The sequence below is a fragment of the Phoca vitulina genome, unplaced genomic scaffold (assembly GCF_004348235.1).
Source record: "Phoca vitulina isolate PV1807 unplaced genomic scaffold, GSC_HSeal_1.0 scaffold54, whole genome shotgun sequence".
In the NCBI taxonomy this organism is placed as follows: domain Eukaryota; kingdom Metazoa; phylum Chordata; class Mammalia; order Carnivora; family Phocidae; genus Phoca; species Phoca vitulina.
The window spans coordinates 7,541,753-7,563,444 of NW_022589757.1; the positions used below are offsets into that span (position 1 = coordinate 7,541,753).

Genomic DNA, 21,692 nt, shown 5'->3' on the forward strand with positions numbered 1-21,692 from the left:
CGTGCCCCTCAGATTATTTCTTGATTAATTCAGCAAATAGGTACCGAACGCTTCTTTGTCCAAGGCACTCACTTAAGTAGAGAAGACAAGACCTATATACATGTTCGAAGTTCAATAGAGGGCATTTGCTTACCCCGTTCCATACACTTAAAGCCCTGCTTTCCAAAGCATTTGCCACCATTTCTGAAGACCTCTTCTGACCAAGGGAAGGAGACTCCTGTGCCGTCTCGGATATACCCCTTTCCAGTCTGGGTCTTTGCAGAATGAGGAACACTGGGCTTATACTACTTCCCAGATCCCTGGGTGCCCCTTCGGGAGGACCCAGTGTATTCCTCTCCAGACCCCCGGAGCCACACCCAGGGCTGAGCGCATCGTCAAAATGCACTAAAGGTGGTTGACTGGATGGTTTTTAAAATCCTTGGACGCTGGGGCCAATTGCAAGATGCTATTAAAATACCTCGTTGTCCCTGCTTCCCTGCTCCAGGCCACAGCTCAGTGGCACCCAGGAGCAACATGGAGAAGAGCCGAGTGCACGTTTGCCCATTAACTTTCGCTTCCCCTCGGTTTGCCAGGACAGATCGGCAGAGTCCAGTGCCAATGTGGATGACTCGGCGCCCCCCTCGGTGGCCCAGCTGGCCGGGCGGTTCAGGGAGCAGGCTGCCACTGCAAAGGAGGTGAGTCAGGCGGCGCCTGAGCCCCTCTTCTGGGAGGGGGCTGGAGGAAGGGGAAGTCTGGGTCAGGCCCAGAGGAGAGGGAGGGAGGAGGCTTGGTAATTACCAAATTAGGAAGAGAAGCCAGAGAGGGGTCCCTCTGAATGTGAGGAATGTGGCCAGGCTGCTGGGCCTGTGCAGAATCTTTCCCCACCAGAGCGAGGCTTACACTCTGGCTGGCAGGGGGGAGACACAGGCCAGAGAGCTGGAAACATGGGAGTCTGGATTCATTTCCATCTTGATCATCGGCTGTGGGAGACTTAGATCCTGCCCAGATGTGCCAGACCTGGACTGGCTCAGAATACAGAGATGCCCATGCTCGGCTCCTGCTCCGGGGTCCAGGAGTCAGGGGCAAGGCGAGAGGGGGGCAGATTCCGAATTGAGAGTTGAAGAGGAAGAGAAAACATCCAGGGAAGTGCATTCTGATGGGAGGCCAGGGATCAGGAAGGACAGGGATCCAGTGACCACCGGACTCCAGGGGAATCCAGTTGGAGAGGACAGTGTAAAAAGGGTTGTCGCAACGCTGGAGAGATTTGGGCTAGATTTTCCCGAGTCACACAGTATACAGAGCTCAGGAGGAGTGACAGGAAGGAGACTGCACCCCAAGGTGGGCGATGGTCCCCTTGGGGCAAACAGGGGAGCAGCCATCAGCCTTTTTTAGGTGCAGTATTTTGTGCTTTTGTTTTCCCATCTGAAAAATCATTCTTTAATTTCTAGACAGTACAGCAATGTCATAAAGGGTGAAGAAGATAGTGTTGACCTAAGGTGCCAGCAACACTTGGAAGCTGGAAGCAGGTGTCATTTTGAGATGTTGTTTCAGGCCAGTGAATCTCAAGTCAGAGAGGATGTTCCAGCAGAAAAGAACCAGGCCAGGAGCCAGGAGCCTGGAAGTCAGAAGGGGTGGACAGAGGAATAGAATTAATGCATAGGGCTAATGGGTCCGTCTTAAAGACATGTCACCCCTCCCTCCATCTTTTCTCTCTGGATATCCCTGAACATTCCTAAAACCAGCTTCCACTTACTCCTCTTCCTCCCTGTTGCCTGATTAGCTCTCTCTCTTTTTCTCTCTGTGTGTCTGTCCCCCTCCCTCTAGACACCAGCCTGTAAACCGACAAGAAGGAAACCACCCTGCTCCCTCCCCCTGTTCCCCCCCAAGGTAGAGCTGGGCCAGAACGGTGAGGAGGTAAGTGCTGTGTCAGAGCTCAGGGGGTGCTGGTTATGGATCTGCGTTCTCCTTCTAGAGGAGAGGGCACGAAACGCGCACATTTAGGCCTTGGAACCTGCACAGGGAATTTCTCCCTTTCAGATTCAGGGATGAAGCTCCTCTTCTTCATGCTTCTGGAATACTTTACTTTAGACACCAGGCTCCTTTCTACTCTTTCTCATGGAGACTCCTTTAGGATTTGTTTAAGACTGGAGCACTGTTCTCCAAGCCGGAGAATTTCAACAAAGAGAACAAACGGGCCATAGAGTATTACCACGCCAGGTTCAGGAGTCACCAAGGTTATGTTTCACTCTAGGTCCGACTTCTGTGATCTTCCTTGGGCAGAAGGCGCCTGGAAAGAGAGGCCACACTTACATAAGGCAGACTTGCCTCGTGAGAGAGAGTACCGTGGTTTTGTGCTATCCTTGTAAAGACTGGCTGTCGTTTTGGATCACTGGAAGACAATCAGAGCACACAGAGGCCTCGTTGCCCTCACATATAAATATCCGATGTTACCAACAAAAGAAAAGCTCTGGTATCACAGACCGTAGCCAGCAACAGATTCCCAGACTGGGTAGGTACCTACCCTTATCTATCTCATCGTAGCTGTAAGAGTGACTTCTCTGCGCCCCTCCCAGCAGCCCATGGAACCTTCATCGTGGTCACGTCACGGTCCCCCAGAAATGAACTTGCATGTTCTCTCGTCCAGCCTGGAAGACCAACCCCAAGAGAAAGCAAGGAAGGCAAAGACAGCTCAGTTCCCAAATCCCACGTCAGCTACCTCTCTCCTCCTTTCTTTTTGGGGACCAGCAACCTGACGATAGACACTAGATACCTGTGTGAACTTGTGCACCTATGGTAGTGACCTTGAGCATCTATGGTAGTGAACGTGTGGAGTAGGGCGACAGTTTCAAACCTTTCCCACCCAAGGCTTACAGGCCGAAGCCCATCAGAGAAAGCGGAAATTCATTGCTGCCGGTCAAGCGGGGTGGGGGCATCTAGAGCCCCACTGCTCTGAGGTTACTCCCCCAGGCCCTGAACAAGTGTCTTCTTCTGGAATGGGAATCCCAAGAAATACAGTTTTTAAAAACTGAGTTTTTTGTTGGAATTTCTTCGAGCACTAACATTATGATTCTGTGGCCTCATGGAGTTATTAGCCAGTGCTATGACCAAATACATTCCAACAACTTCTCTTTACGGAGGGTCAACTTCTCCTTGTGACTTTCAGCCCCCGGGCTTGGTGTCGGTGCCAGGCCACAGGCTGAGGCCGTGGCCCTTGGGAGCCTACTGTGAGGCTGCCCCCTGATGACCCGGGCTCAGCCCTGGAGAAGCCCCTGTCTTGCACTGAGCCTGCTTCCTTATTTGTGAAATGGGGACACGAACACTAACCAGACAGATGACGGGGGCTGGATGGGGACGTTTTATTCCCTGGAATAAAAGCAGAGTGAGTCAGTTTAGTTCAGTGGCTCTGGGAGAAATCAATCTACAGGTTCATCCCATGAGGCACCACCCGGCAGTGAAACGGGCTCTAGGAGCCAAGGGCAAGATGAATAGGAGGGTGGATTTTAGAAGAAAAAGTCTGGCCTGGAGTGGCAGGCTGCATGCACATAGGAAGGACGTTGCTTCCAGGATCGATGAGTTCTTGTCACCTTGGAAATCACATAGAAATAAGAAGAACCACCAGCTTTGTCTGGCTGGGCTGGAGAGAGGCTTCTGCCTGCAGGAGCCCTAATTCCCGAAGCCTCGGAGGGGGGCCTGGAGGGCACGGCCCCAGGCAGGCGACTCCTCGGTGCAGGGAAGGGTCTTTGCACCCCTTGTTCATTCCTGCCCCTCCCAGGCCTGCTCAGGCCTGAGACCGTGGGGTGACTCCTCTCTGGAGGACCACAAGAGTAGTTAGCATGGCCGTCTGCAAAAGCGCTGAAAAGCACTCCCATCTGAAAGATCAGCTTCGTAATTTCTAGGCATTACAGGAACGTCATGCGTAGACGTATATGCATACATCCAGAGCTTGAGGCAGGTGCCCCCCGCCCCCCAGGATGGTGCTAGACCCGGCCGCTGGCCTGGAATCCTGTTAAATGGCAAAGGAAATGCTGCCCCCTGCTGCCAAGCGCAGGAACTGCACCAGCCGCTCTTGCGGAGCCTTCCCGCTCTGCGGCTCGCTCCTAATCAGCACGGACGTCGTGGAGCAGGAGCTGGGTTCCCAGTGCTGTCCTATAGCGAAGAGGCTGGTTATCGAATGTCCCCTCTCTCTTCAGAAGGTAGCGGTCGCTTGGGGAAGAGAAGAGTTTCTGGTATTACATAAAGTGATCTTTGTCAGCAGAATCCTTGCCGCCGTTCCCAAAACAGTGTCTTCAGAAACACTGGCTCCTGTGAAATTTCACCATAAAGCACAGAAATTAAAAACAACTGATTCGGGGCTGGAAGCCGTACTCCTCAGGGACACGTGGCTCCTTGCAAGACTGCTCTCGGAATACGTCTGACAGCGTAAACTCATGTGGCCGGAGGTGCCTTCACGCTGGAAGAGTCCTTAGAATCATTTTTAAAAAAAGATTTTATTATTTATTTGAGAGAAAGAGCATGAGCAGGGGAGAAAGGGCAGAGGGAGAAGCAGAATTCCCACTGAGCAGGGAGCCCAGGGCTCAGTCTCAGGACCCTGGGATCATAACCTGAGCCGAAGGCAGACGCTTAACTGACTGAGCCACCCAGGCACCCCTAGAATCATTTATTCTAACCCGCCTGCCTGGGTCTTGGTTAGGAGGCTGAGACCAGGGCACCCATCCGGCTCCTGTCAATGCCCAAGTCCCAGCTGGAAACTGTACCACTCCGCACCTCTCCCTCAATGTTGGGCCTTAAAAAGGCCACAAGGAGTTTGACTGAGTAAGTCTTCCTCCTTCCATCACTAACGTACAATCATCTCGCTCAATAAATATCTCAGAATATCTCCAAGAGATGGGTGTTACTCTTCTTTTTATGATTCAGGTACACTAGGACACAGGGGCAGGAAACATATGTGGGGTCTCCAAACTGTAGACAAGTCTGTTTTCTGCCTTGGCCTTTCCTAAACCCCATGGAAGTCACCTCCATCACCATCATCATTACTCTTATCACTCCTGCGTGTGGAGATCAATGTATCTGTGGACCCAGACTCAAGTTACAGGGATTGTACACAAAACAAGGAGTCCATTTTTTTTATTATTTTTTTATTTTTTTTTATTTATTTTTAAAGATTTTATTTATTTATTTGACAGAGAGAGACACAGCGAGAGAGGGAACACAAGCAGGGAGAGTGGGAGAGGGAGAAGCAGGCTTCCCACGGAGCAGGGAGCCCAATGCGGGGCTCGATCCCAGGACCCTGGGATCACGACCTGAGCCAAAGGCAGATACTTAACGACTGGGCCACCCAGGCGCCCCCAAGGAGTCCATTTTTTTAGATAAAATTAACTACAGACAAGATTCCTGATGTACATTCATCACGAAAATATCTCCAACTAGCAGATCGTAGGTATGGTTTTCTATATATGTATTAGCCATTGACCGCTTCTTAGAGGCCAGAGACTAAATCATATTCATCTTCATATAACCAACACAATGCCCAGAATGTAGTAGAGAGTAAATGTCTGCTTAATGAGAATGAATAGTCAATGTTTGGGAGAATGATAATCTATAAATAATACATTGATGGGATTTTCCAAAATATCATTAGTTCAAGGGAAGATTTTCAGTTGTACCTCTGTGAGGTTTTAGCTTTGGTCTGTGGTTTCTTGTTTTAGTTGTGCAAACAGAACATATGGTCATTTCACCCTTTCTCTTTGGAATTCCCTCCTGTTGTTGGCTCACTTTGTTGAAGGTCATGAGGTGACGATCTCATTCCCTCAGACATGGTCTGTTCTCTCGTAATGACCATGAAGTCATCCTTCCTGGAACAGGAGGCCTCCTGTGTTTCAGACGTCTGTCCTGCCTGCTCTGATTCATAGATTCAAGTGGTCTTGCCAACTGTGGGATGTGGGAGGGGTGGAGGGGAGCCTACGCTGGCCCAGGCCCGAACGAGGTAGCTGAAGCTAAGTGGGAAAGTGGTGACACCAGCTTGTGCCCCTTTTCTTCCACCTGTGCCTTGTGAGCTCCAGCCAGAACACCACCTCTCTTCACCTCGCTCATTTGGTTGTTTTGGTCCGTTTGCTCTATAGAAATCACCGCCCAATGCAAGCCATCCTCCTAAAATCAAGGTGAAGAGCTCGCCTCTGATTGAGAAGCTTCAGGTAAGTGCAAAATGGTACTCTGACCCCACCTCATCTCTTATCCAACATTTGCATGTCTTCGGGGCTCCTGGGGGTAGCACCTGCTGTCACCTGAAGAGTTGATCTCTGATAAGCAGCTGTGAAGGATGAGGAGCTCTATCCAGGGGCAAAGGGCTAATATAAAGATCGCATCCAGCACCAGCTCATGTGGTCAACAGCTAATGGTGGTTGGTGGATAATGGGGTGTCCCAAGAGTCTGGAAAAAGACATTAGAGTGCAAGAAACGCTCCAGGACTAGCCAAGTCCTCTCCCCCTAGGACTGAATGCCCCTACAAACCATTTCAGTTGTGCATAGGGCTGAAATTCAGCGGCTAGGCATTGCGCTGATATGGCCAAATCTGTTGTTTGGAAAGCTTGCCTCCCTACCTATCACTTTGTGAGCCCAGAGCCCTCATCACTGTGCCCGTAACTGGCTGGCTTTCCTGGGGGTGTACATGAACCTTGTGGCACTGAACTTGAGCTCACGGTCTTTGGGAGGAGACGAGACTTTTCACACATGATACAATAGAAGACATAAACTCTCGGAGAGTAAATACCGAGATCTAAATTGTGTGTAACCCCCCGACTCCTACTACTCTAAATCGGGGTTTCTCAACCTGGGCAATATTGGGGCAGGATAATTTTGTGGCAGGGCACTGCCTTGTGCATTGCAGGATGCTTAGCAGCATCTCTGGTCCCTACCCACTAGATGCCGGCAGCACTCTCCAACAAGCTGTGACAGTGAGAGACATCTCTAGGCATTACCAAATGTCTCCCCGGGACGCGACTGCCCCCCCCCCACCCCCACCCCCACCCCAGATCAGAACCACTGCTCAGGAATTTTATTTTTATTTATTTATTTATTTATTTATTTATTTATTTATGCTCAGGAATTTTAGAGCAAGAGTACAGTAGAGTGGACAGGAGTAATTAATGCATGCTTTATGAAACGCCTAGACCCTGAATCGGTCCTCCAGGATGGGTGGCTGGAAAGGAAGGAGGCAGGTGCTCCTGATGTGGGACCAGCATGAGCTAAAGCATAGAGGAGGGTTGGCATAGGTCTGGCTGGGGCCTGTGGAGGCTGCCCCGGCTTTCACCGCGGTCTCTGTGCAACCACCCGGGAGAACAGCAAGGCTCTTGTGCACCGTATCCTCCCATCTGGGCCCAACTAAGAAAACCAGCTTATCAACTTTGCTCCAAAGCTCTTATTAGGGGTGTGTCAAGACAAGCAGCCACAGCTTTTGCAATTCCACCTCTGGGAGAGCCCAGGGATTTGGCCCCCAGCCTGATTTGGGGTTAAGAAAAGCATCTCTGGTTTCTGGTCATGAGCTTACCCTGTGTAGTGTGGGAGGGGGCTCCCCAGAAGTTGAATTCCTACTGAAAAGCCCTGATTGCCCTCCAGCTGCAGGGAAGGAGTGGGGCTGCCTGTCACGCTGGGAGGCTGCAGGGATCTCATGTACATAAGGAGGATCTCTCAGAAGGGATCCAGATGTGCACATCCCCTCTCGTAGCCAGCCCAGGGGTGCAGGCCAGGACCCTCACCTTTGCCTCCCTGCAGTCCATCTCAGCCCTCATCCGAGTGCCAGAAATTCATTCCCACGTGCTCTGTGCCCCACAGTCTTGGTCTCCTTCCCCTTCCCTTCCCCATCATTAAGGAGCCTCTCTGGGAGGCACAGCAACTGAGAATAAGGTTGTGATCGCTAATCATTCAATCTCATTAAGAATGTCAGCAACAGGATGACAATTTGGCCAGATCCCATAGGAACCTTACTTTGTTGGGAAGGGGGGGAGGGGGAGCCAAGAACTAAGAAATGCATCATCCGCTAGACTTTTCAGCCAAATATTCTATTAGATGAGTTATGAAGTATGATTTTTCCTCCCTGGAGTAGTCCATAATTCAAAGCTCAAGTTTCCTGCTAGCTAGCAAGATATATTTTTATTTGCAAGCAGTCTTACAGAGGGAACTTTCCAGCTTGAACTTGGGTGGGGAGGGAGACCTCCTTTAACGCCCAGCCCTGAATTCCTGTCACCAAGCCTGCCCCTTGGTACTCATCACATGCTGCTTTTTTAACATGGCTCGGGCTCACAGCATTGCTATGTAGTTTTATATTTTTAATTCTTTTTTTTTAAGATTTTATTTATTTGGCAGAGAGAGACAGTGAGAGAGGGAACACAAGCAGGGGGAGTGGCAGAGGGAGAAGCAGGCTTCCCACTGAGCCAGGAGCCTGATGTGGGGCTTGATCCCAGGACCCTGGGATCATGACCCAAGCTGAAGGCAGGCTTAACGACTGAGCCACCCAGGCGCCCCTATATTTTTAATTCTTACCATGACTCAGTCTTATCCAGCTCTGGAAGGCGGGGGGTGGGGATGGGGTATGAGCGGGTGGTGGCAAGAGACAGTGCCTCCAGGACCAGGGCAGTGGATACTTGGTTAGGAAGCGACACAGAAAGCCTCACATTACCTGGTTACCTGGCCCCAACCAGTTCCAGGCCACATACCAAACAAGCTCAAGCAGAAACTCTTAGGGTCCCCCACCCCAACTTGAAATGCCTCACCTTTTCTTGGCAGGCCAATTTAGCTTTCGATCCAGCGGCCCTGCTACCTGGGGCCTCGCCCAAGAGTCCTGGACTTAAGACCGCGGTGTCACCATTCCAGAGCCCACCTTCCACCCCCAGCAGCCCTGGCGTGCGGTCTCAGGAGACAGAGGAGGTGCCAGTTAGCTTTGACCAGCCTCCTGAAGGGAGCCATCTGCCCTGTTACAATAAGGTAATGTCTGGGTTCAAAGCCCTGCGGCGTGTTGGTAGAAATGCAGGCACTGGGCAGTCCTGAATCATCTCTGCCGTGATGTTGTCCTGGGGAAGGGAGGACGCACGTGAGCTGCCGTCAGAGTTGGTTCTCAACAGAAAGGAAACTTCTCTGTGCCTGAGATGGCCCCTCTCCCTAGCCTGCCTCTCTCATCCCCTCTCCCAGAGCTGTGCCCTCACCCGGAAGGCACGCCTGGGGGATGGAGCGCTCTATCCTTCGTGGAGACAGGGCTGAGAATTCAGGACGGGTCCCAGCCACACAGATAGTTGTGTCAAAAACTGAAAGCAAGGGGCGCCTGGGTGGCTCAGTTGGTTAAGCGACTGCCTTCGGCTCAGGTCATGATCCTGGAGTCCCGGGATCGAGTCCCACATCGGGCTCCCTGCTCGGCAGGGAGTCTGCTTCTCCCTCTGACCCTCCTCCCTCTCATGCTCTCTGTCTCTCATTCTCTCTCTCGCAAATAAATAAAATCTTAAAAAAAAAAAAAAAAAAAAAAAACTGAAAGCAAAATCTGAAGACCTGATCAGTGATTCACACAGAGGGTGGGCAGGGTCATTAGGACTCCAAACCACACTGCTCTGGCTTGATGTAAATACTTTTAAGTGCCCCAGTATGTGTTCAAATCATTCTTACCGCAGCTTGCCCTATTTAAAGACTAGCCAAACTGTTCCCTTTACAAAAAGATGTAGGTAAGGCCTCTTTCTGTAGATGCCCTGAGTCTGCTTTCTTTCGTCAGATCCTCGGCCCTACTATACACGGTAAGAATCAGAGATACGGTCCAGTACTGTCCAAGCAGGTGCCCGGCAAATCTGGGCCAGAGCCCGGCAAGGGCCAACATAAAGGGATCTGATGCCAGGGAATGGCAAATGGATAGAACTTTAAAGTAATGGATGGAAAGAGTGGGGTCTTCTGGGCCATTCCAGAAAATCCATGGCGGAGAAGGTCAAATGTGTAGAAACAGGTAGAATCCAGGGAAACAAATGTGCTAAGTCTTGAGTCTGCTGGCTGGGGATAGGGCAGAGATCCTCCAGCTCAGGGTAATGGAGAGACCCCTGACAGCAGAGAGGAACCCAGGGGAGAGCCTCCTTTCTTCACAGGATGATCACTAGGGAGGCGGGCCAGGAGGGAGGCGGGGCCGCCTGTTTGTAATGGGGTCCGGGGTTGGGGGGGGGGGTGTTTTAGGGCAGCAGGGTGTATTCCTGAACCCTGCTGACTGTGAGGCCAGGGCCAGTCCTTGATAGCCTGCAGGGCTGGCCACACCATGGTCTCAGGAAAGAGCCTGGGAAGCCCTTATTGACTCCAAATTTCTGAGAAGGAGCTAGGATTGACAAATACCAAAACGTAAGCCAATGGGAAAATAAGACTTACAAAAATAAGATTTAAGGTTTATGAAATAAGATTTCATCTACATATAAAATTTTAAAGGACACACCACTTGAGTAAAGTACGGCATCCAAATAAACATTTCCATTGCACTTCTGGCAAAGTCCGGTGGGCCTAGATGAGGCCCGAGTGATCCTGAGATTCACACACTTCCCAGACAGGAGATGATTTTGGGCAGCTCTGCTGGAGGCTCCTAAGGCACGGCTTCTGCTCATAGTGGACCTGAGCCCAGGAAAGTGAAGATGTCTGTCTGTGCAGCTTCCCCGGGGATTAGCCAGCTCTGCGGAGGCCTGGGAGGGCCAGGCTGGGGAAGGGGACGAAGCTGGTCACCTGCTATCCGGCTCTGTCCCCATGAGGTCCCTGAGCAAGGCCAGGCCATCTGCAGGCCCTTAACCCTCTTGTCTGTTGGATTCACCTTTGTCAAAGTGAAATGTCCTAAATGTTAAAACATGACTCTTATATAAAATAGAGATAGATTTTATTCAGCTTGTCGGATTTGTGAAGAAACCTGTAATATGGTAAAGTTCATTCAAAGAACATTCAAAGAGCTGGTTATTTATAGGCAACTGAAAAAACAAATGTTAGAATTAAATTGCTAAATTAGACACCAAACGGATTAATGTTTTACAGGATAATAAAAGTATAGGTAGGTTATCATTTTTAGTGGATGGAAAGCATTTGCGTCTTCACGAGGCAAAAACCTACTGGTTACCCTGTGACTTCACATAGCACACAGGGGTCCGTTCTGCTGGAAAATCAAATGGCCCTTAAAGGCTGGCTGATGAAGCAGTGCCTTAGACTGACATCGAAAGACATGCAGTCCCCTTCTTGGCCTTTTTCACAGGTTGTGGATAATTTCTCTTAACACGTTCTTCCAGGTGCGGACGAAGGGCTCGATAAAAAGGCGCCCTCCCTCCAGACGATTCCGAAGGTCTCAGTCGGACTGTGGGGACCTGGGAGATTTCAGGGCCCCCGAGTCATCCCAGGAGAATGGTGCCAAGGAAGAGAATGGGGATGAGGTGTTCCCATCCAAGAGCAAGGCCCTGGGTTCCCCTCCACCCAGCGAGGGGCCGGTGGCGGAGGAAGTGGGGAGGCAGCTGGGGTCTCAGGAGAAGCCTCCTCTGAGGAGGACGTCCAGCAGGACGGAGAAGCAGGAGGAGAAGGGCAGGGCCATGGATGAAGCCCAGCATCCCCACAAGGCTGTGGGGGGCTCTGAAGAGGAGGCCAGCCCACATCCAGCCACAGGGGAGGCCGTCCAACCAGCCCAAGCCTCCAACCCAGAGGCGGCAAACGGAGGTAGGAGCCCCAGAGAAGAAAAAGCAGCCGGGAAAGAGACAGAAAAGTCTGAGGAGGTGAAGGTGGAGAGGGCAGGAAATGAAGAAGAGGAGCCCAGACAGAGGAGCCAAGACACCAAGGGGCCGGTGGACGGAGCAGTGGGGGAGGCCTCACCAAGCCCCCCTGAAGGGGTGGAGGGCCCCCGCATCCCGGAGCAGGGGAAAGACGAGGAAAAGGATGAGGAAGGGGCCGTTCTGGAGCCCGGCTGCAACCCCCACCGTGAGGCCCCCAAGCCCGAGGTAAGTGGCCTGCACGGTCACCTGGGGAGGCCAGGGCCAGAGTGTGTCTGCTTATACTTCCTCACAAATCAGCGCGGGTGTGCAGAAACGAAGGCCCTGTTGCGGACGGTGAGGGGACAGAGATACAAGAAAGGGAAGCATGTGCCGGGCTCTGTCCGCCTTCCTGCCCACTCGGAGTTCTGGGGTGCTCTGGGGATGTATGGAGACCAGGCCCGGATCGGTGACTGAGGCCCGCACACAGCTACTGAAGGCCCAGGAGGCAGGGCTCGGGGCTCGGCTCACTGCTGGGGGGCTCAGAGATGAAGGGGGGTGCACCTTTCCATCAACTCAGGCTAGCACGGGAGACCAGCATCTCCTTAGGGCACACTGAGGAAGGCGGAGTGTGGCCGTGGGGCAGGGGGTTCTCTGGGGGAAGCCCAAAGCACAAGCGAGGGAGAAACAGTGTGTGTGTGCGCGCGCGCGTGTGTGTGTATGTGTGTGTGTGTGCGTGTGTGTGGGAGGAAGCTGGAAAAGCTTCAGGGTGAAGGTGGCATTCGAGTGGGGCCATTTGAGGAGGAAGCTTTGTGTTGGACACCAAGTGCACAGAGGAAGGGGTACCTCAGTCCCTGCCCACCCCCACTTCCTGGCCCTTCAGCAGCCCCCCCACCCCCACCACCACCATTCCCAGGAAGCCCTCTTGAACTCACCTACCTGTGTTCAGGAGCAGAATGCCTTGCTGAGACTCAGCTCCACAAGAGAAGCTCAGTGTTCTACCCTCCACCCCCAAACCTGACAATCTCATCAACAAAGTCACCCCCCAGTGCTTCGCTTCCCCCCTCCATTAGTACATTCATTCAGTACATTCACTCACTCACTCCTTCACTCAGGCGGCCATCAGCTTTCTACCAGATCAGCCTCTTACCGGGCTTCCTGCTTCCTCATTTTCTGCCTATATAGTTCATTTCCGTATAGCAACCAAAGAGGTGGGTGTGTGTGTGTGTGTGTGTGTGTGTTTAGATCATCTACTCATTGCTAAAGTCACTCACCTCTTATGTTAGCTTCCTAGGGCTGCCATAACAAATTACCGCAGACTTGGTGGCTTAAAACCATAGAAATGTATTTTCTCACAATTCTGGAGGTCAGAACTCCAAAATCAAGGTGTTGGCAGGGTGGGTTCCCTCTAGAGGCTCTGAGGGAAAATCTGTCCCATGCCCGTCCCCTGACTTCTGACGGCTGCTACCAACCCCTGGAATCCTTCCTGGCCTCTTCCAGGTCCTGCTGGTGGTCGGCAGTCCTTGGCACTCCCTGAGTTGTAGACCCAGCCTCTGTCTTCGCATGGTCTTTCCCTGGCTCTGGTGTCTCAAAACTGCCCTCCTTTCTCTCATGAGGACACCAGTCATTGGAGGTGGGACCCACCCTAAATCCAGAATTGTCTCATCTTGAGGTCTTTAATTACATCTGCAAAGATGCCAGTTCCAAATAAGGTTATATTCGCAGGTACTGGGGGTTAGGGTTGGACATATCTTTGGGGGTATGCCACCCCCTGTGCCTCCCCACCCCCTGTCCCACGGCTTCCCGGTGCACTCAAAATCAAATCCAAACCCTTCGCGAGGCTGTTGCCCAGTTGTCCCTGACCTTTCCCCTCACTGTGCTTTAGCCATGCCAATGGTTATTTTGTTCTTCAAATATACCAAGATCACTCCCTGCTCAGAGCGCTGTCCTGCTGTTCCCCCACCCCCCGCCCCCGAGACATTTCTCCTGACCCTCACATGGCCCCTTCTCACCCATCCTTCAGATGCCCCTTGGGCCTGTCTGGACCACCCGGTCACTCTCTTGGACTATTCTACTCTGCCATCATGGTGCATATCACTATTTCACATGCTCTTATTTATTTTCTTATCATCTCTCTTTATTCTTTTGCCCTCACTGCATCCCCAGCCCCTACCACTGAGCCTGGAACACTGTAGTTCTTAAAAAATATATTTGTTGAGTGAATGAGTAAATTTTTTAAAAGAGAGAAAATTGCTTGACCCAAAGGAAATAATCTCTAATGATACAACTAGAGTTATAAGAAGGGTTGATGTGTTCGGAGAGGGGCTCACCAGGGGCCCTCACATTATTCCCACTCAAACTAGACTGGGGAGAAGAAAGTAGTAGGAGTCCCAAAGACACCTGAGGTGTGGGTGAGACTCCTCTGGGTGGGCTGTTAAGCAAAGATGCTTCACATTTCTTCAGCACCATCCATCAAAATGAGTGATCTGATCCCATCAGCCTGGAGCTCTTCACCAGATGTCCAGAAGGCAAACACTTGCCTCAGATCCTCCCTTCTTTTTGAGGACGAAGCCAGCGAGTCCACGTGGTCACCTGCCAGGGGCGGCTCCACCTTAGCTTCAGGCTGGGAGGTGCCCGTCTCGCCAGGAGAACTTCCCACAGCACTGGTCCTGAGGCGTTAAGGAGTCACCTTGGTTGCAAAGCTTCGGGAAGGTCTCCTGCAGAAACTGGAGGAGCTTTGGAACAGGCTCCCCTGAAACCTCTTGAGCCACCTCTATATTCCCAGCCTGGCAGAGCACTGGCCAGGGAGCAAGATGCCCACACCCTCGCAGGTGCTCTTCTTCCGAACAGGAAGCCCAGGGAGGCACTGAGGACATCCACCCACCACCTCTCCATGCTTTCCGTCTCCTTCTCCGTCACGGAGACACAAAATCCTGACACCCTTAGCCCAAACCCCTGGTTTTAGAGAGGAAGGACCTGAGGCTCCAAAGGGGAACACAAGTTGTCCAAGGTCACGGAGCTCAATGTTGACACCATGGACGCCAGCTGAAGGCTTCGGAATCAGGGACACCACACAGCACCTCTCTGCACATCGGCATCATTTATTCAATCTGGGAGGGGCGTTGCCTCCCATCCTCTCTTGTCCTTGTCAGGCTCGGTCAAGGTTAGAAGCAAGAAGCCTCAGGCAGTGGTGCAAAAGGACTCGCCGGTGCAGTGATGGTGAAGGGGGCTGCTTGGGTCTCGGCTTCCCTGCACACCCCATGCCTGTCCCAGGCCTTCCGTGGGTCCGGCAGAGGCAGCAGACGGCTTCGCAGCCCCCTGATCTAATCCGCATCTGGTTCTTTGATTGGTAGAAATACATTGATCAGAGAAACTAATTGGAATCCCACTCGACATTTACCAAACAGCAGTTACCCCTGGCACTATGGGACTTACTGGGGGTTCCAAGATGAAAAGGACAGAGGCATAAACAAATAGCAAATAAGGACAAATAAAACAAACAGATGAACAAAAAACACAAATAATACAAGGCAGTAGAAGAAATGTGATTCTTCCCAGGAACTTGCTATGCTCTGTGAAGCACAGAGGATGGGGCCGTCCCTTCTTCAAGGGAGAGAGCAGAGAAAGGCTTCCGACAAGGCCCCAGGTATCAGCCGTGTGAAAGCGCTAGAAAGGGTTAATTTCCTAGTGCATAGCCCCTCACGAGTATTTCAACGTTTTATGCTTAAGGAATGAGTCATTCTGGGAATTTCAGTCACGGAACAGGCTGGATATATCAAATCCCAACACTTGGGATTCTGCTTCCCCCTGGAGAGAGGGCACTGACTAGGATCCAGCTCCCATACTGTAAATAAATCAAACAAGTGTTTCTCCAGCACTCACTATGTTTCCAGTACTGTGTAGGGCACTCAGGTATGCCAAAGATAAACTTCCCCAAGCCACGACATTCAAGACGTTTGACATCACATTCAAGACCTTGTAGGACCGACAGTAACCCCTGACTTCCTAACCGCCTGGTTCCCTTGCTCGTCCAAGGCATTCTCCTTGATTTCTCAATATTTGATTTGAAATGTCTTTCTCCCTCAGCTGATGAGATACCACTTTCTCTTGAGCCTCAATTCTTGGCTTTCTCTTCTCACTTCTCTTGGGACCACACTCCCCTGCTTTCCCTCTTCAGCCCCTCCCTTAGCCTCTGGACCGTCCTGCCCTCCCCACTGACCTGCTCTCTCTTTCTGGATCAATCCACAAAGCTCAGCCACTCTCACTCCACATTCTTTGCCAAGCAGCCCGGACCCCTTATGACCTCTTATCAAGGGGGCTGAGCCACATCCATCTTCCCCCGCTGCCTGGAAACTCACTCACTGCATTCTATCAGCCTGTTTTCACCTACCTTCCTCAGTCACTCTTCCCTCATCCCCACGGGCTCTGCAAATGACCTCACCTCCTATGTGAGTGAAAGGAAGGGCAGCCTCGTCCTCTCAAAGTACGAATCCGAGGACAGGTCCCTTCTTGACAAGACAAACCCGCATCGGCTGTGATCTGGCTTCCCCCAACTGCCATTTTCTGGACATTTTTACAGGACATTTGTGGAGTGTGTCTGTGCATTTTAAGTGAGGGGTCACACTAAGAATTTCCCATCCATCCAGGTGCTCTTCCAAGTTTCTAGCTCCTCACTAGCTCACCCCCTTCTGCCTATAGACCTTGCTCAGTTCTCTCCAGTCCTAAAGAAAAATCCCCCGAGTCTGTCCCTCCCCCACACACCCAGTGCTGTTCCCCTCCTTTGTTTCTCCTTGTGATCTCACGCTTCTCTCTGATGTGAGGCTCACAAGTGCTTCCCTGCTTCCCTGCCACCAAAGAGTAGGCATTCTTACCTCGGTGAGGTGTCAACCCTGCCCCTGAGGCCACCTGCCACCGTAGCCTCTGTCTGGTGGGCCGCCCCACCAACTCCTCTCCCTCCCTCCCTCCCTGTCTCCTCAAGAAGAACTGCCACATCTGACCTTGGCAGTCTCCTCTGGCCCCCACTACCAAGCTCCAGCCATCATATTTTGTGAATGATCCCTAAGGTTGCCCCTCACCATCAGCCACTGGGCCACTCCTGACTGCTTAGCACCAGCCTGGCCCTGGTCCCAACCACACACCAACCGACATCTGTGCTTGGACACCTGCCAGTCACTCATACTCAAAACCAAACTCGTCCTGGGGCGCCTGGGTGGCTCAGTCGTTAAGCGTCTGCCTTCGGCTCAGGTCACGATCCCAGGGTCCTGGGATCAAGTCCCGCATCGGGCTCCTTGCTCAGCGGGGAGCCTGCTTCTCCCTCTGCTGCTCCCTGCCACTCTGCCTACTTGTGATTCCTCTCTCTCTCTCTCTCTGTGTCAAATAAATAAATAAAATCTTAAAAAAAAAAAAAAAAGAAAAGAAAAAAACCAAACTCGTCCTACTTGCTCTGTTTCTTCACTTGTATTCAACTGAAACCCCACATTCCTTTGTTATACTCACCCATTTCTGCTAATGAGGTGCTCATGTTTCTTCCACCTCCCTGCCTAATCAGCCCCCCAGGTCTTAGGGGGTTTGCCAGGGAGGGCCTTTCACTTTACCTCCTGCCCCGTCTCCACTGCTGTGACCCCTTCCTTATCTCTACAATCACAACTCGCTCCTCAAGGAATTCCTGGTCTCCAGACCCACCCTATACATTAGCACCAAATTCATCTTGCTGAAAATGGCATCTCGGTATCTACTCTCCTACCCGAAACCCTTTGATACCACTCATTGGAGAATCGAGTTCACCCTCCTCCCCATGCTGAACTTTCTCCCAGCCTTTCCCTCTCCCCCATCATGGGGCCCATGACTCCAGCCAGCCTCCAGGACCCACCATTCCACAAGAGGCAACGCATCGTCCCACCCGTCCTGCCGTCCCCTCCACCAGAAACGCCCGCACCCCCGACTTGAGATTGCCCTCACTGCAGCCTGGAAGTCTCTGTCCTCCGTAGGCCTTCCCCGACTGCTCCGGTGAGGAACACCCGCAGTGACTCAAGCACCCCCTCACGCTCAGTACAGCGCGTTCCGGTGGCCCAGAGCACGTGCCACCTGATGCTGTGGACACATTCGTAAATGTCTCTGTTTCCCAGCCAGAGAACCCAAGGTGGTAAGGCCTGGTGCAGCCCCAGCCCAGAAGGAGCTAAAAGTCATACTTTGGGTTGAATGTTGAATAAATAGCTATTTTCCTGTCCTTTTACTAAAGTATCCACCTTCTATTTTTGATTCTTTGTGTTCTCTTTCCACTTTTATGTCACCAAAGTTTCTTGAGCAGTATAACAGGAAGATGAAATTGAGTGGGAATGAATTAGTAAGTAAGAAGCTGGGGCAGGGAGGGCATGGGAAGCCAGGCATCAAGGAATAGGCAATGTCACCTAATAGTTGAGGGCTCAAGCTCTGGTCCCTGGTTTTAAATCCTGACTCTGTTACTTCCTAGCTGTGTGACCTAGGGGAAGTCACTTGACCTTTCTGTGCCTTAACTGCCCCACCTGCAGAACAGCGCTAACAGAAGTACCTAACTCGTCTTGCTTTTGTGAGGAATACATGATTTGATGCTCGTAGAAACCTCCGTCAAGCACATAGCATTATTATTACCATCACTACTGTTAGTGTTACAATCCTTGCTGGATCTGGTATCACCAAGGAGGTCTGCTGAGCGTCAGGATTTCCCCCACTCTCTTCCTAACTCATCCTTTCCACCTGTGTTCACAGGATAACACCCCTGTCCAGGACACTAAAATGTGAAGAAGAGCTCACTGTGCCTAGTGATGAGGCTGCTGGAGACATCTCTTTCGAAGGAGCAGCAACAAGAGAAAGAGAGAATGAAGCCATCGCTGGAGCAGAATTTGGGGGGGGGTCTGGAGGCAGCCCGAGAATGTAGATTGCGTTGTTTCCCGTCTCCACGCCGAATGTTCCCTCGCAGACAAAGATCAGTCTGAGGGCAGCAGGCTTTAATCAGCTTGAGTTTGTGTCACTTGATGGACTTGGTTTAAAAAAGAAGGAAAAAAAAACTTATTTAAAACAATTTACTGCGGCGACAGCTCCCAGGGATACTGGTCAACCTGTGGGCCTGGATCCTATCCACACCCACCTGTCCCTGCGGCTGACCTCGGAACTGGATTCTAATTTAGCTTCTCAGATTTTGTTTTGTGTAAAGCGATAGCCTTTTTAATGTTCTGAAGCTTTTATGATTCTCAGATGGAAGTAAAAACTAATTTCAGGTGGCAGGAAACAAAAGAAAATCGCATTGCTGAAAATATAAATCCCGTAAGTTACAGAAGACCTTAAATTGTATCAAGACCCTTGAGACAACCTCTCAGCTTTGTCCAAATTGGAACTGGCCAACCAATTTTTAAAACCTTGGCCTGGAAAAGATACTTATTGCAACATTAAAAAATAGGTATCTGTTCCAGCAATAGGAACCTTTCCTGTCCAGGAGTTTTCCAGTGGATGGTACACTGGGAGGTGACAGGCTCAGTCCAGTGGAGGCAGGGAGCAGAGCTCCTGGAGAAGCAGATGCCAGGTGTCACGGCTGGGCACGCTGCCTTTCCTCATCCTGAAAGCAGAGCAAGGATACCTAAATAATGCCTACCCTCTGAGGTAGGCTGGGAGGATGAAATTTGCACTTTCTGAAGGAGATCCTTGAGCAGGGAGTCCATGTTGCCTGGGAGGTGCTTGAGTGTCTGTTTTGAAAGGTACATAACAAAAACATCCTTCCTAGCTTCCCTGGGAAGCTGCTCTTGAATCAAAGCCCAGACTCCCTTTCCGGACTCAGGAGGAGTGGGCTGGGTCTTCAGTCTGTTCTCACTTGGGAGCTCTGGCTTTAATGTTCTGTGTGGAAAATGCAAGGGGCTTTGCAAGGAACAGGGCCCTGACTACCCATTCCTTGACTAATTTCCTCTCCCCTCTTGATGCAAAGTTGTTAATCCAAATAAATGTTTAATCTTTAGGGTTGGTTCTTATCCAGAGTTGCGTATTTCAGTGTCTCATTGTGCTGATGTGGCAGGTGGAGCGGCTGTTTGTCTGGAGGTCTGTTAGACCACTTCCTACCCCGACGTCAGAAAGTCATCCCCCGGACAAAAAGGCCTTATGTCACTGCTGGTACCTCAGCGTTCTCATCCCATTACAGTTTTCCTAGAACTCTGGGAGAGTGTTCATACTTGGGATATGTATTTTTTCAAAACTTTTTAAATACATGCATCTTCCAAAAACTTGTAACTTAGTCGAGCCCAATATTTTAAGTTTTATGTTTTAGCGGAATTTTGGAGATAAGTGTGTTTCAGTTATTTTGAGGTCAGTATAATCCATCTCTATCCATCCCTCCCCCCATCCACCCATCCATCCATCTACATCTGTCCTTCATCTATCCATCCATCCATCTACATCTGTCCTTCATCTATCTGTCCATCCATCTACATCTGTCCTTCATCTATCCATCCATCCATCTACATCTGTCCTTCATCTATCCATCCACCCATCTACATCTGTCCTTCATCTGTCCATCCACCCATCTATCCACAGAGATGTGTACCCCCGAAACAACACATGCTTTTACTTACATACGTCTTTGGGTTGTTTATACACACAGTCTAGTGAATGTGTGCATGATTGTGAGCGTGTGTGACAGAAAAGGGGTATCTGCCACTTTCCTCTACTTGAAAAAGGAATGGACCAGAAAGCATGGGATGTAGACGTGAAGATGAAACTATTTTTTCGTCTGGAAGCACAACAGTTTACAGCAGCAGATGGTTTTATTCAGGCTTCCCTAATAGGCTTGAAGGAAAACACTGATTTCTTCATAGCCATAAGGCTCAAGAGTCAGAGTCATTCCTCCTTTACCTCTGTCTTCCGGCTTGAATTTCATACTGTGTCTTTGCTTTCTCCAGAAAGGGAGCAAGGGGGGAAAAAAACCCTGGATGCTGTGAAGGGAGATGCCAATATTTAATAGGGGGCTGTTATACTGTTTCAGCTGCATGTGGAACCAGGTAGCCAGATGACCACAAGAAGCCCAGGGGCCTCAGAACTCCACTCTCCTCCCTGAGGTCCCCCCGCTCAAACCTCAGTTTGCCAGTCAACTAGACACTCAAAAAATAAAGGGATAAATTAGTAGAAAGGCAACCTGTTCATCATCTTCTTTTGATTAGATACTCTTGAGAGTGTAACAGTTTAACACAGTTGAATGAATGAGGACATTCAGTTGCTAATGAAAGAAACTGGCTGATGAAAACCAGAAAACTGTATCTATGAATATCTCTCTCTCCCTCCCTCCCTCCCTATATACGGAATAATATAAATTAAAAATCTATGGATAGACCTAAATACAATACTCAAGCAATATCAGAAACCTCTCTTTGTTCTTGGTCTCTGCTTTCCTCTATGTTGGCCATATTCCCAAGCCGGCTCTTCACAGCCTGCAAACCCAATGGAAAGAGCTTATTTTTTTCCAATAACACTGGGGAAAAAATCCTGCAAAGGTTTTCTATAAACCATGTGTGGATCACCTGTTCATACCTGAACCAGTCTTTATGACCAAGGAGCTGCGGAGATCACACTGGCCAGGCCTGGGTCGTGTGACCTCCAGAGCTAAGGGCTAGGTAAGCCAATCCTGTGCAATCTGCAAGGATTCTGAATGGGAACAATGGGTGTCAAATGGGGTGCTGTTACCAAAGGAAATTATGCTGGAAAAAACAAAAAAACCAACAACAGATGTGTCCAAGAGGGCAAGCCCAGACATACCAAAGTACTATTCCATTGTTTACTAAAACATTAAATTTTGTTTGACACCTCAACGAGTTCTAATCAACTTTGTGCTCTATGGACCAGGTAAAAATAATGTGACCAGAATGCTTCTTTGTGATGTATGACCAGGTGGCGTCTGAAGATATCAAGAGCACTGAGCAAAATGCAAGCGCTACTGAAAGTGGAATTCGTTTTCATAAGCCACCACTGAATATCAGTCTC

At 50.6% G+C, this 21,692-nt stretch overlaps 1 protein-coding gene across 1 annotated transcript in view; it reads left to right on the plus strand.

Annotated features, from left to right (window-relative positions):
• RCSD1 (RCSD domain containing 1) overlaps positions 1-20,087 on the plus strand; it is a 64,105-nt gene extending 44,018 nt beyond the window's left edge. Inside the window, exons 2-7 of the mRNA XM_032389337.1 lie at positions 573-674; positions 1,804-1,893; positions 6,099-6,170; positions 8,758-8,955; positions 11,253-11,948; positions 18,444-20,087. Of these exons, the coding sequence (XP_032245228.1) occupies positions 573-674; positions 1,804-1,893; positions 6,099-6,170; positions 8,758-8,955; positions 11,253-11,948; positions 18,444-18,476 (1,191 nt within the window). The 3' untranslated portion in view covers positions 18,477-20,087. The remainder of the gene's footprint in view (positions 1-572; positions 675-1,803; positions 1,894-6,098; positions 6,171-8,757; positions 8,956-11,252; positions 11,949-18,443) is intronic.
• Positions 20,088-21,692: the final 1,605 nt, after the last annotated feature.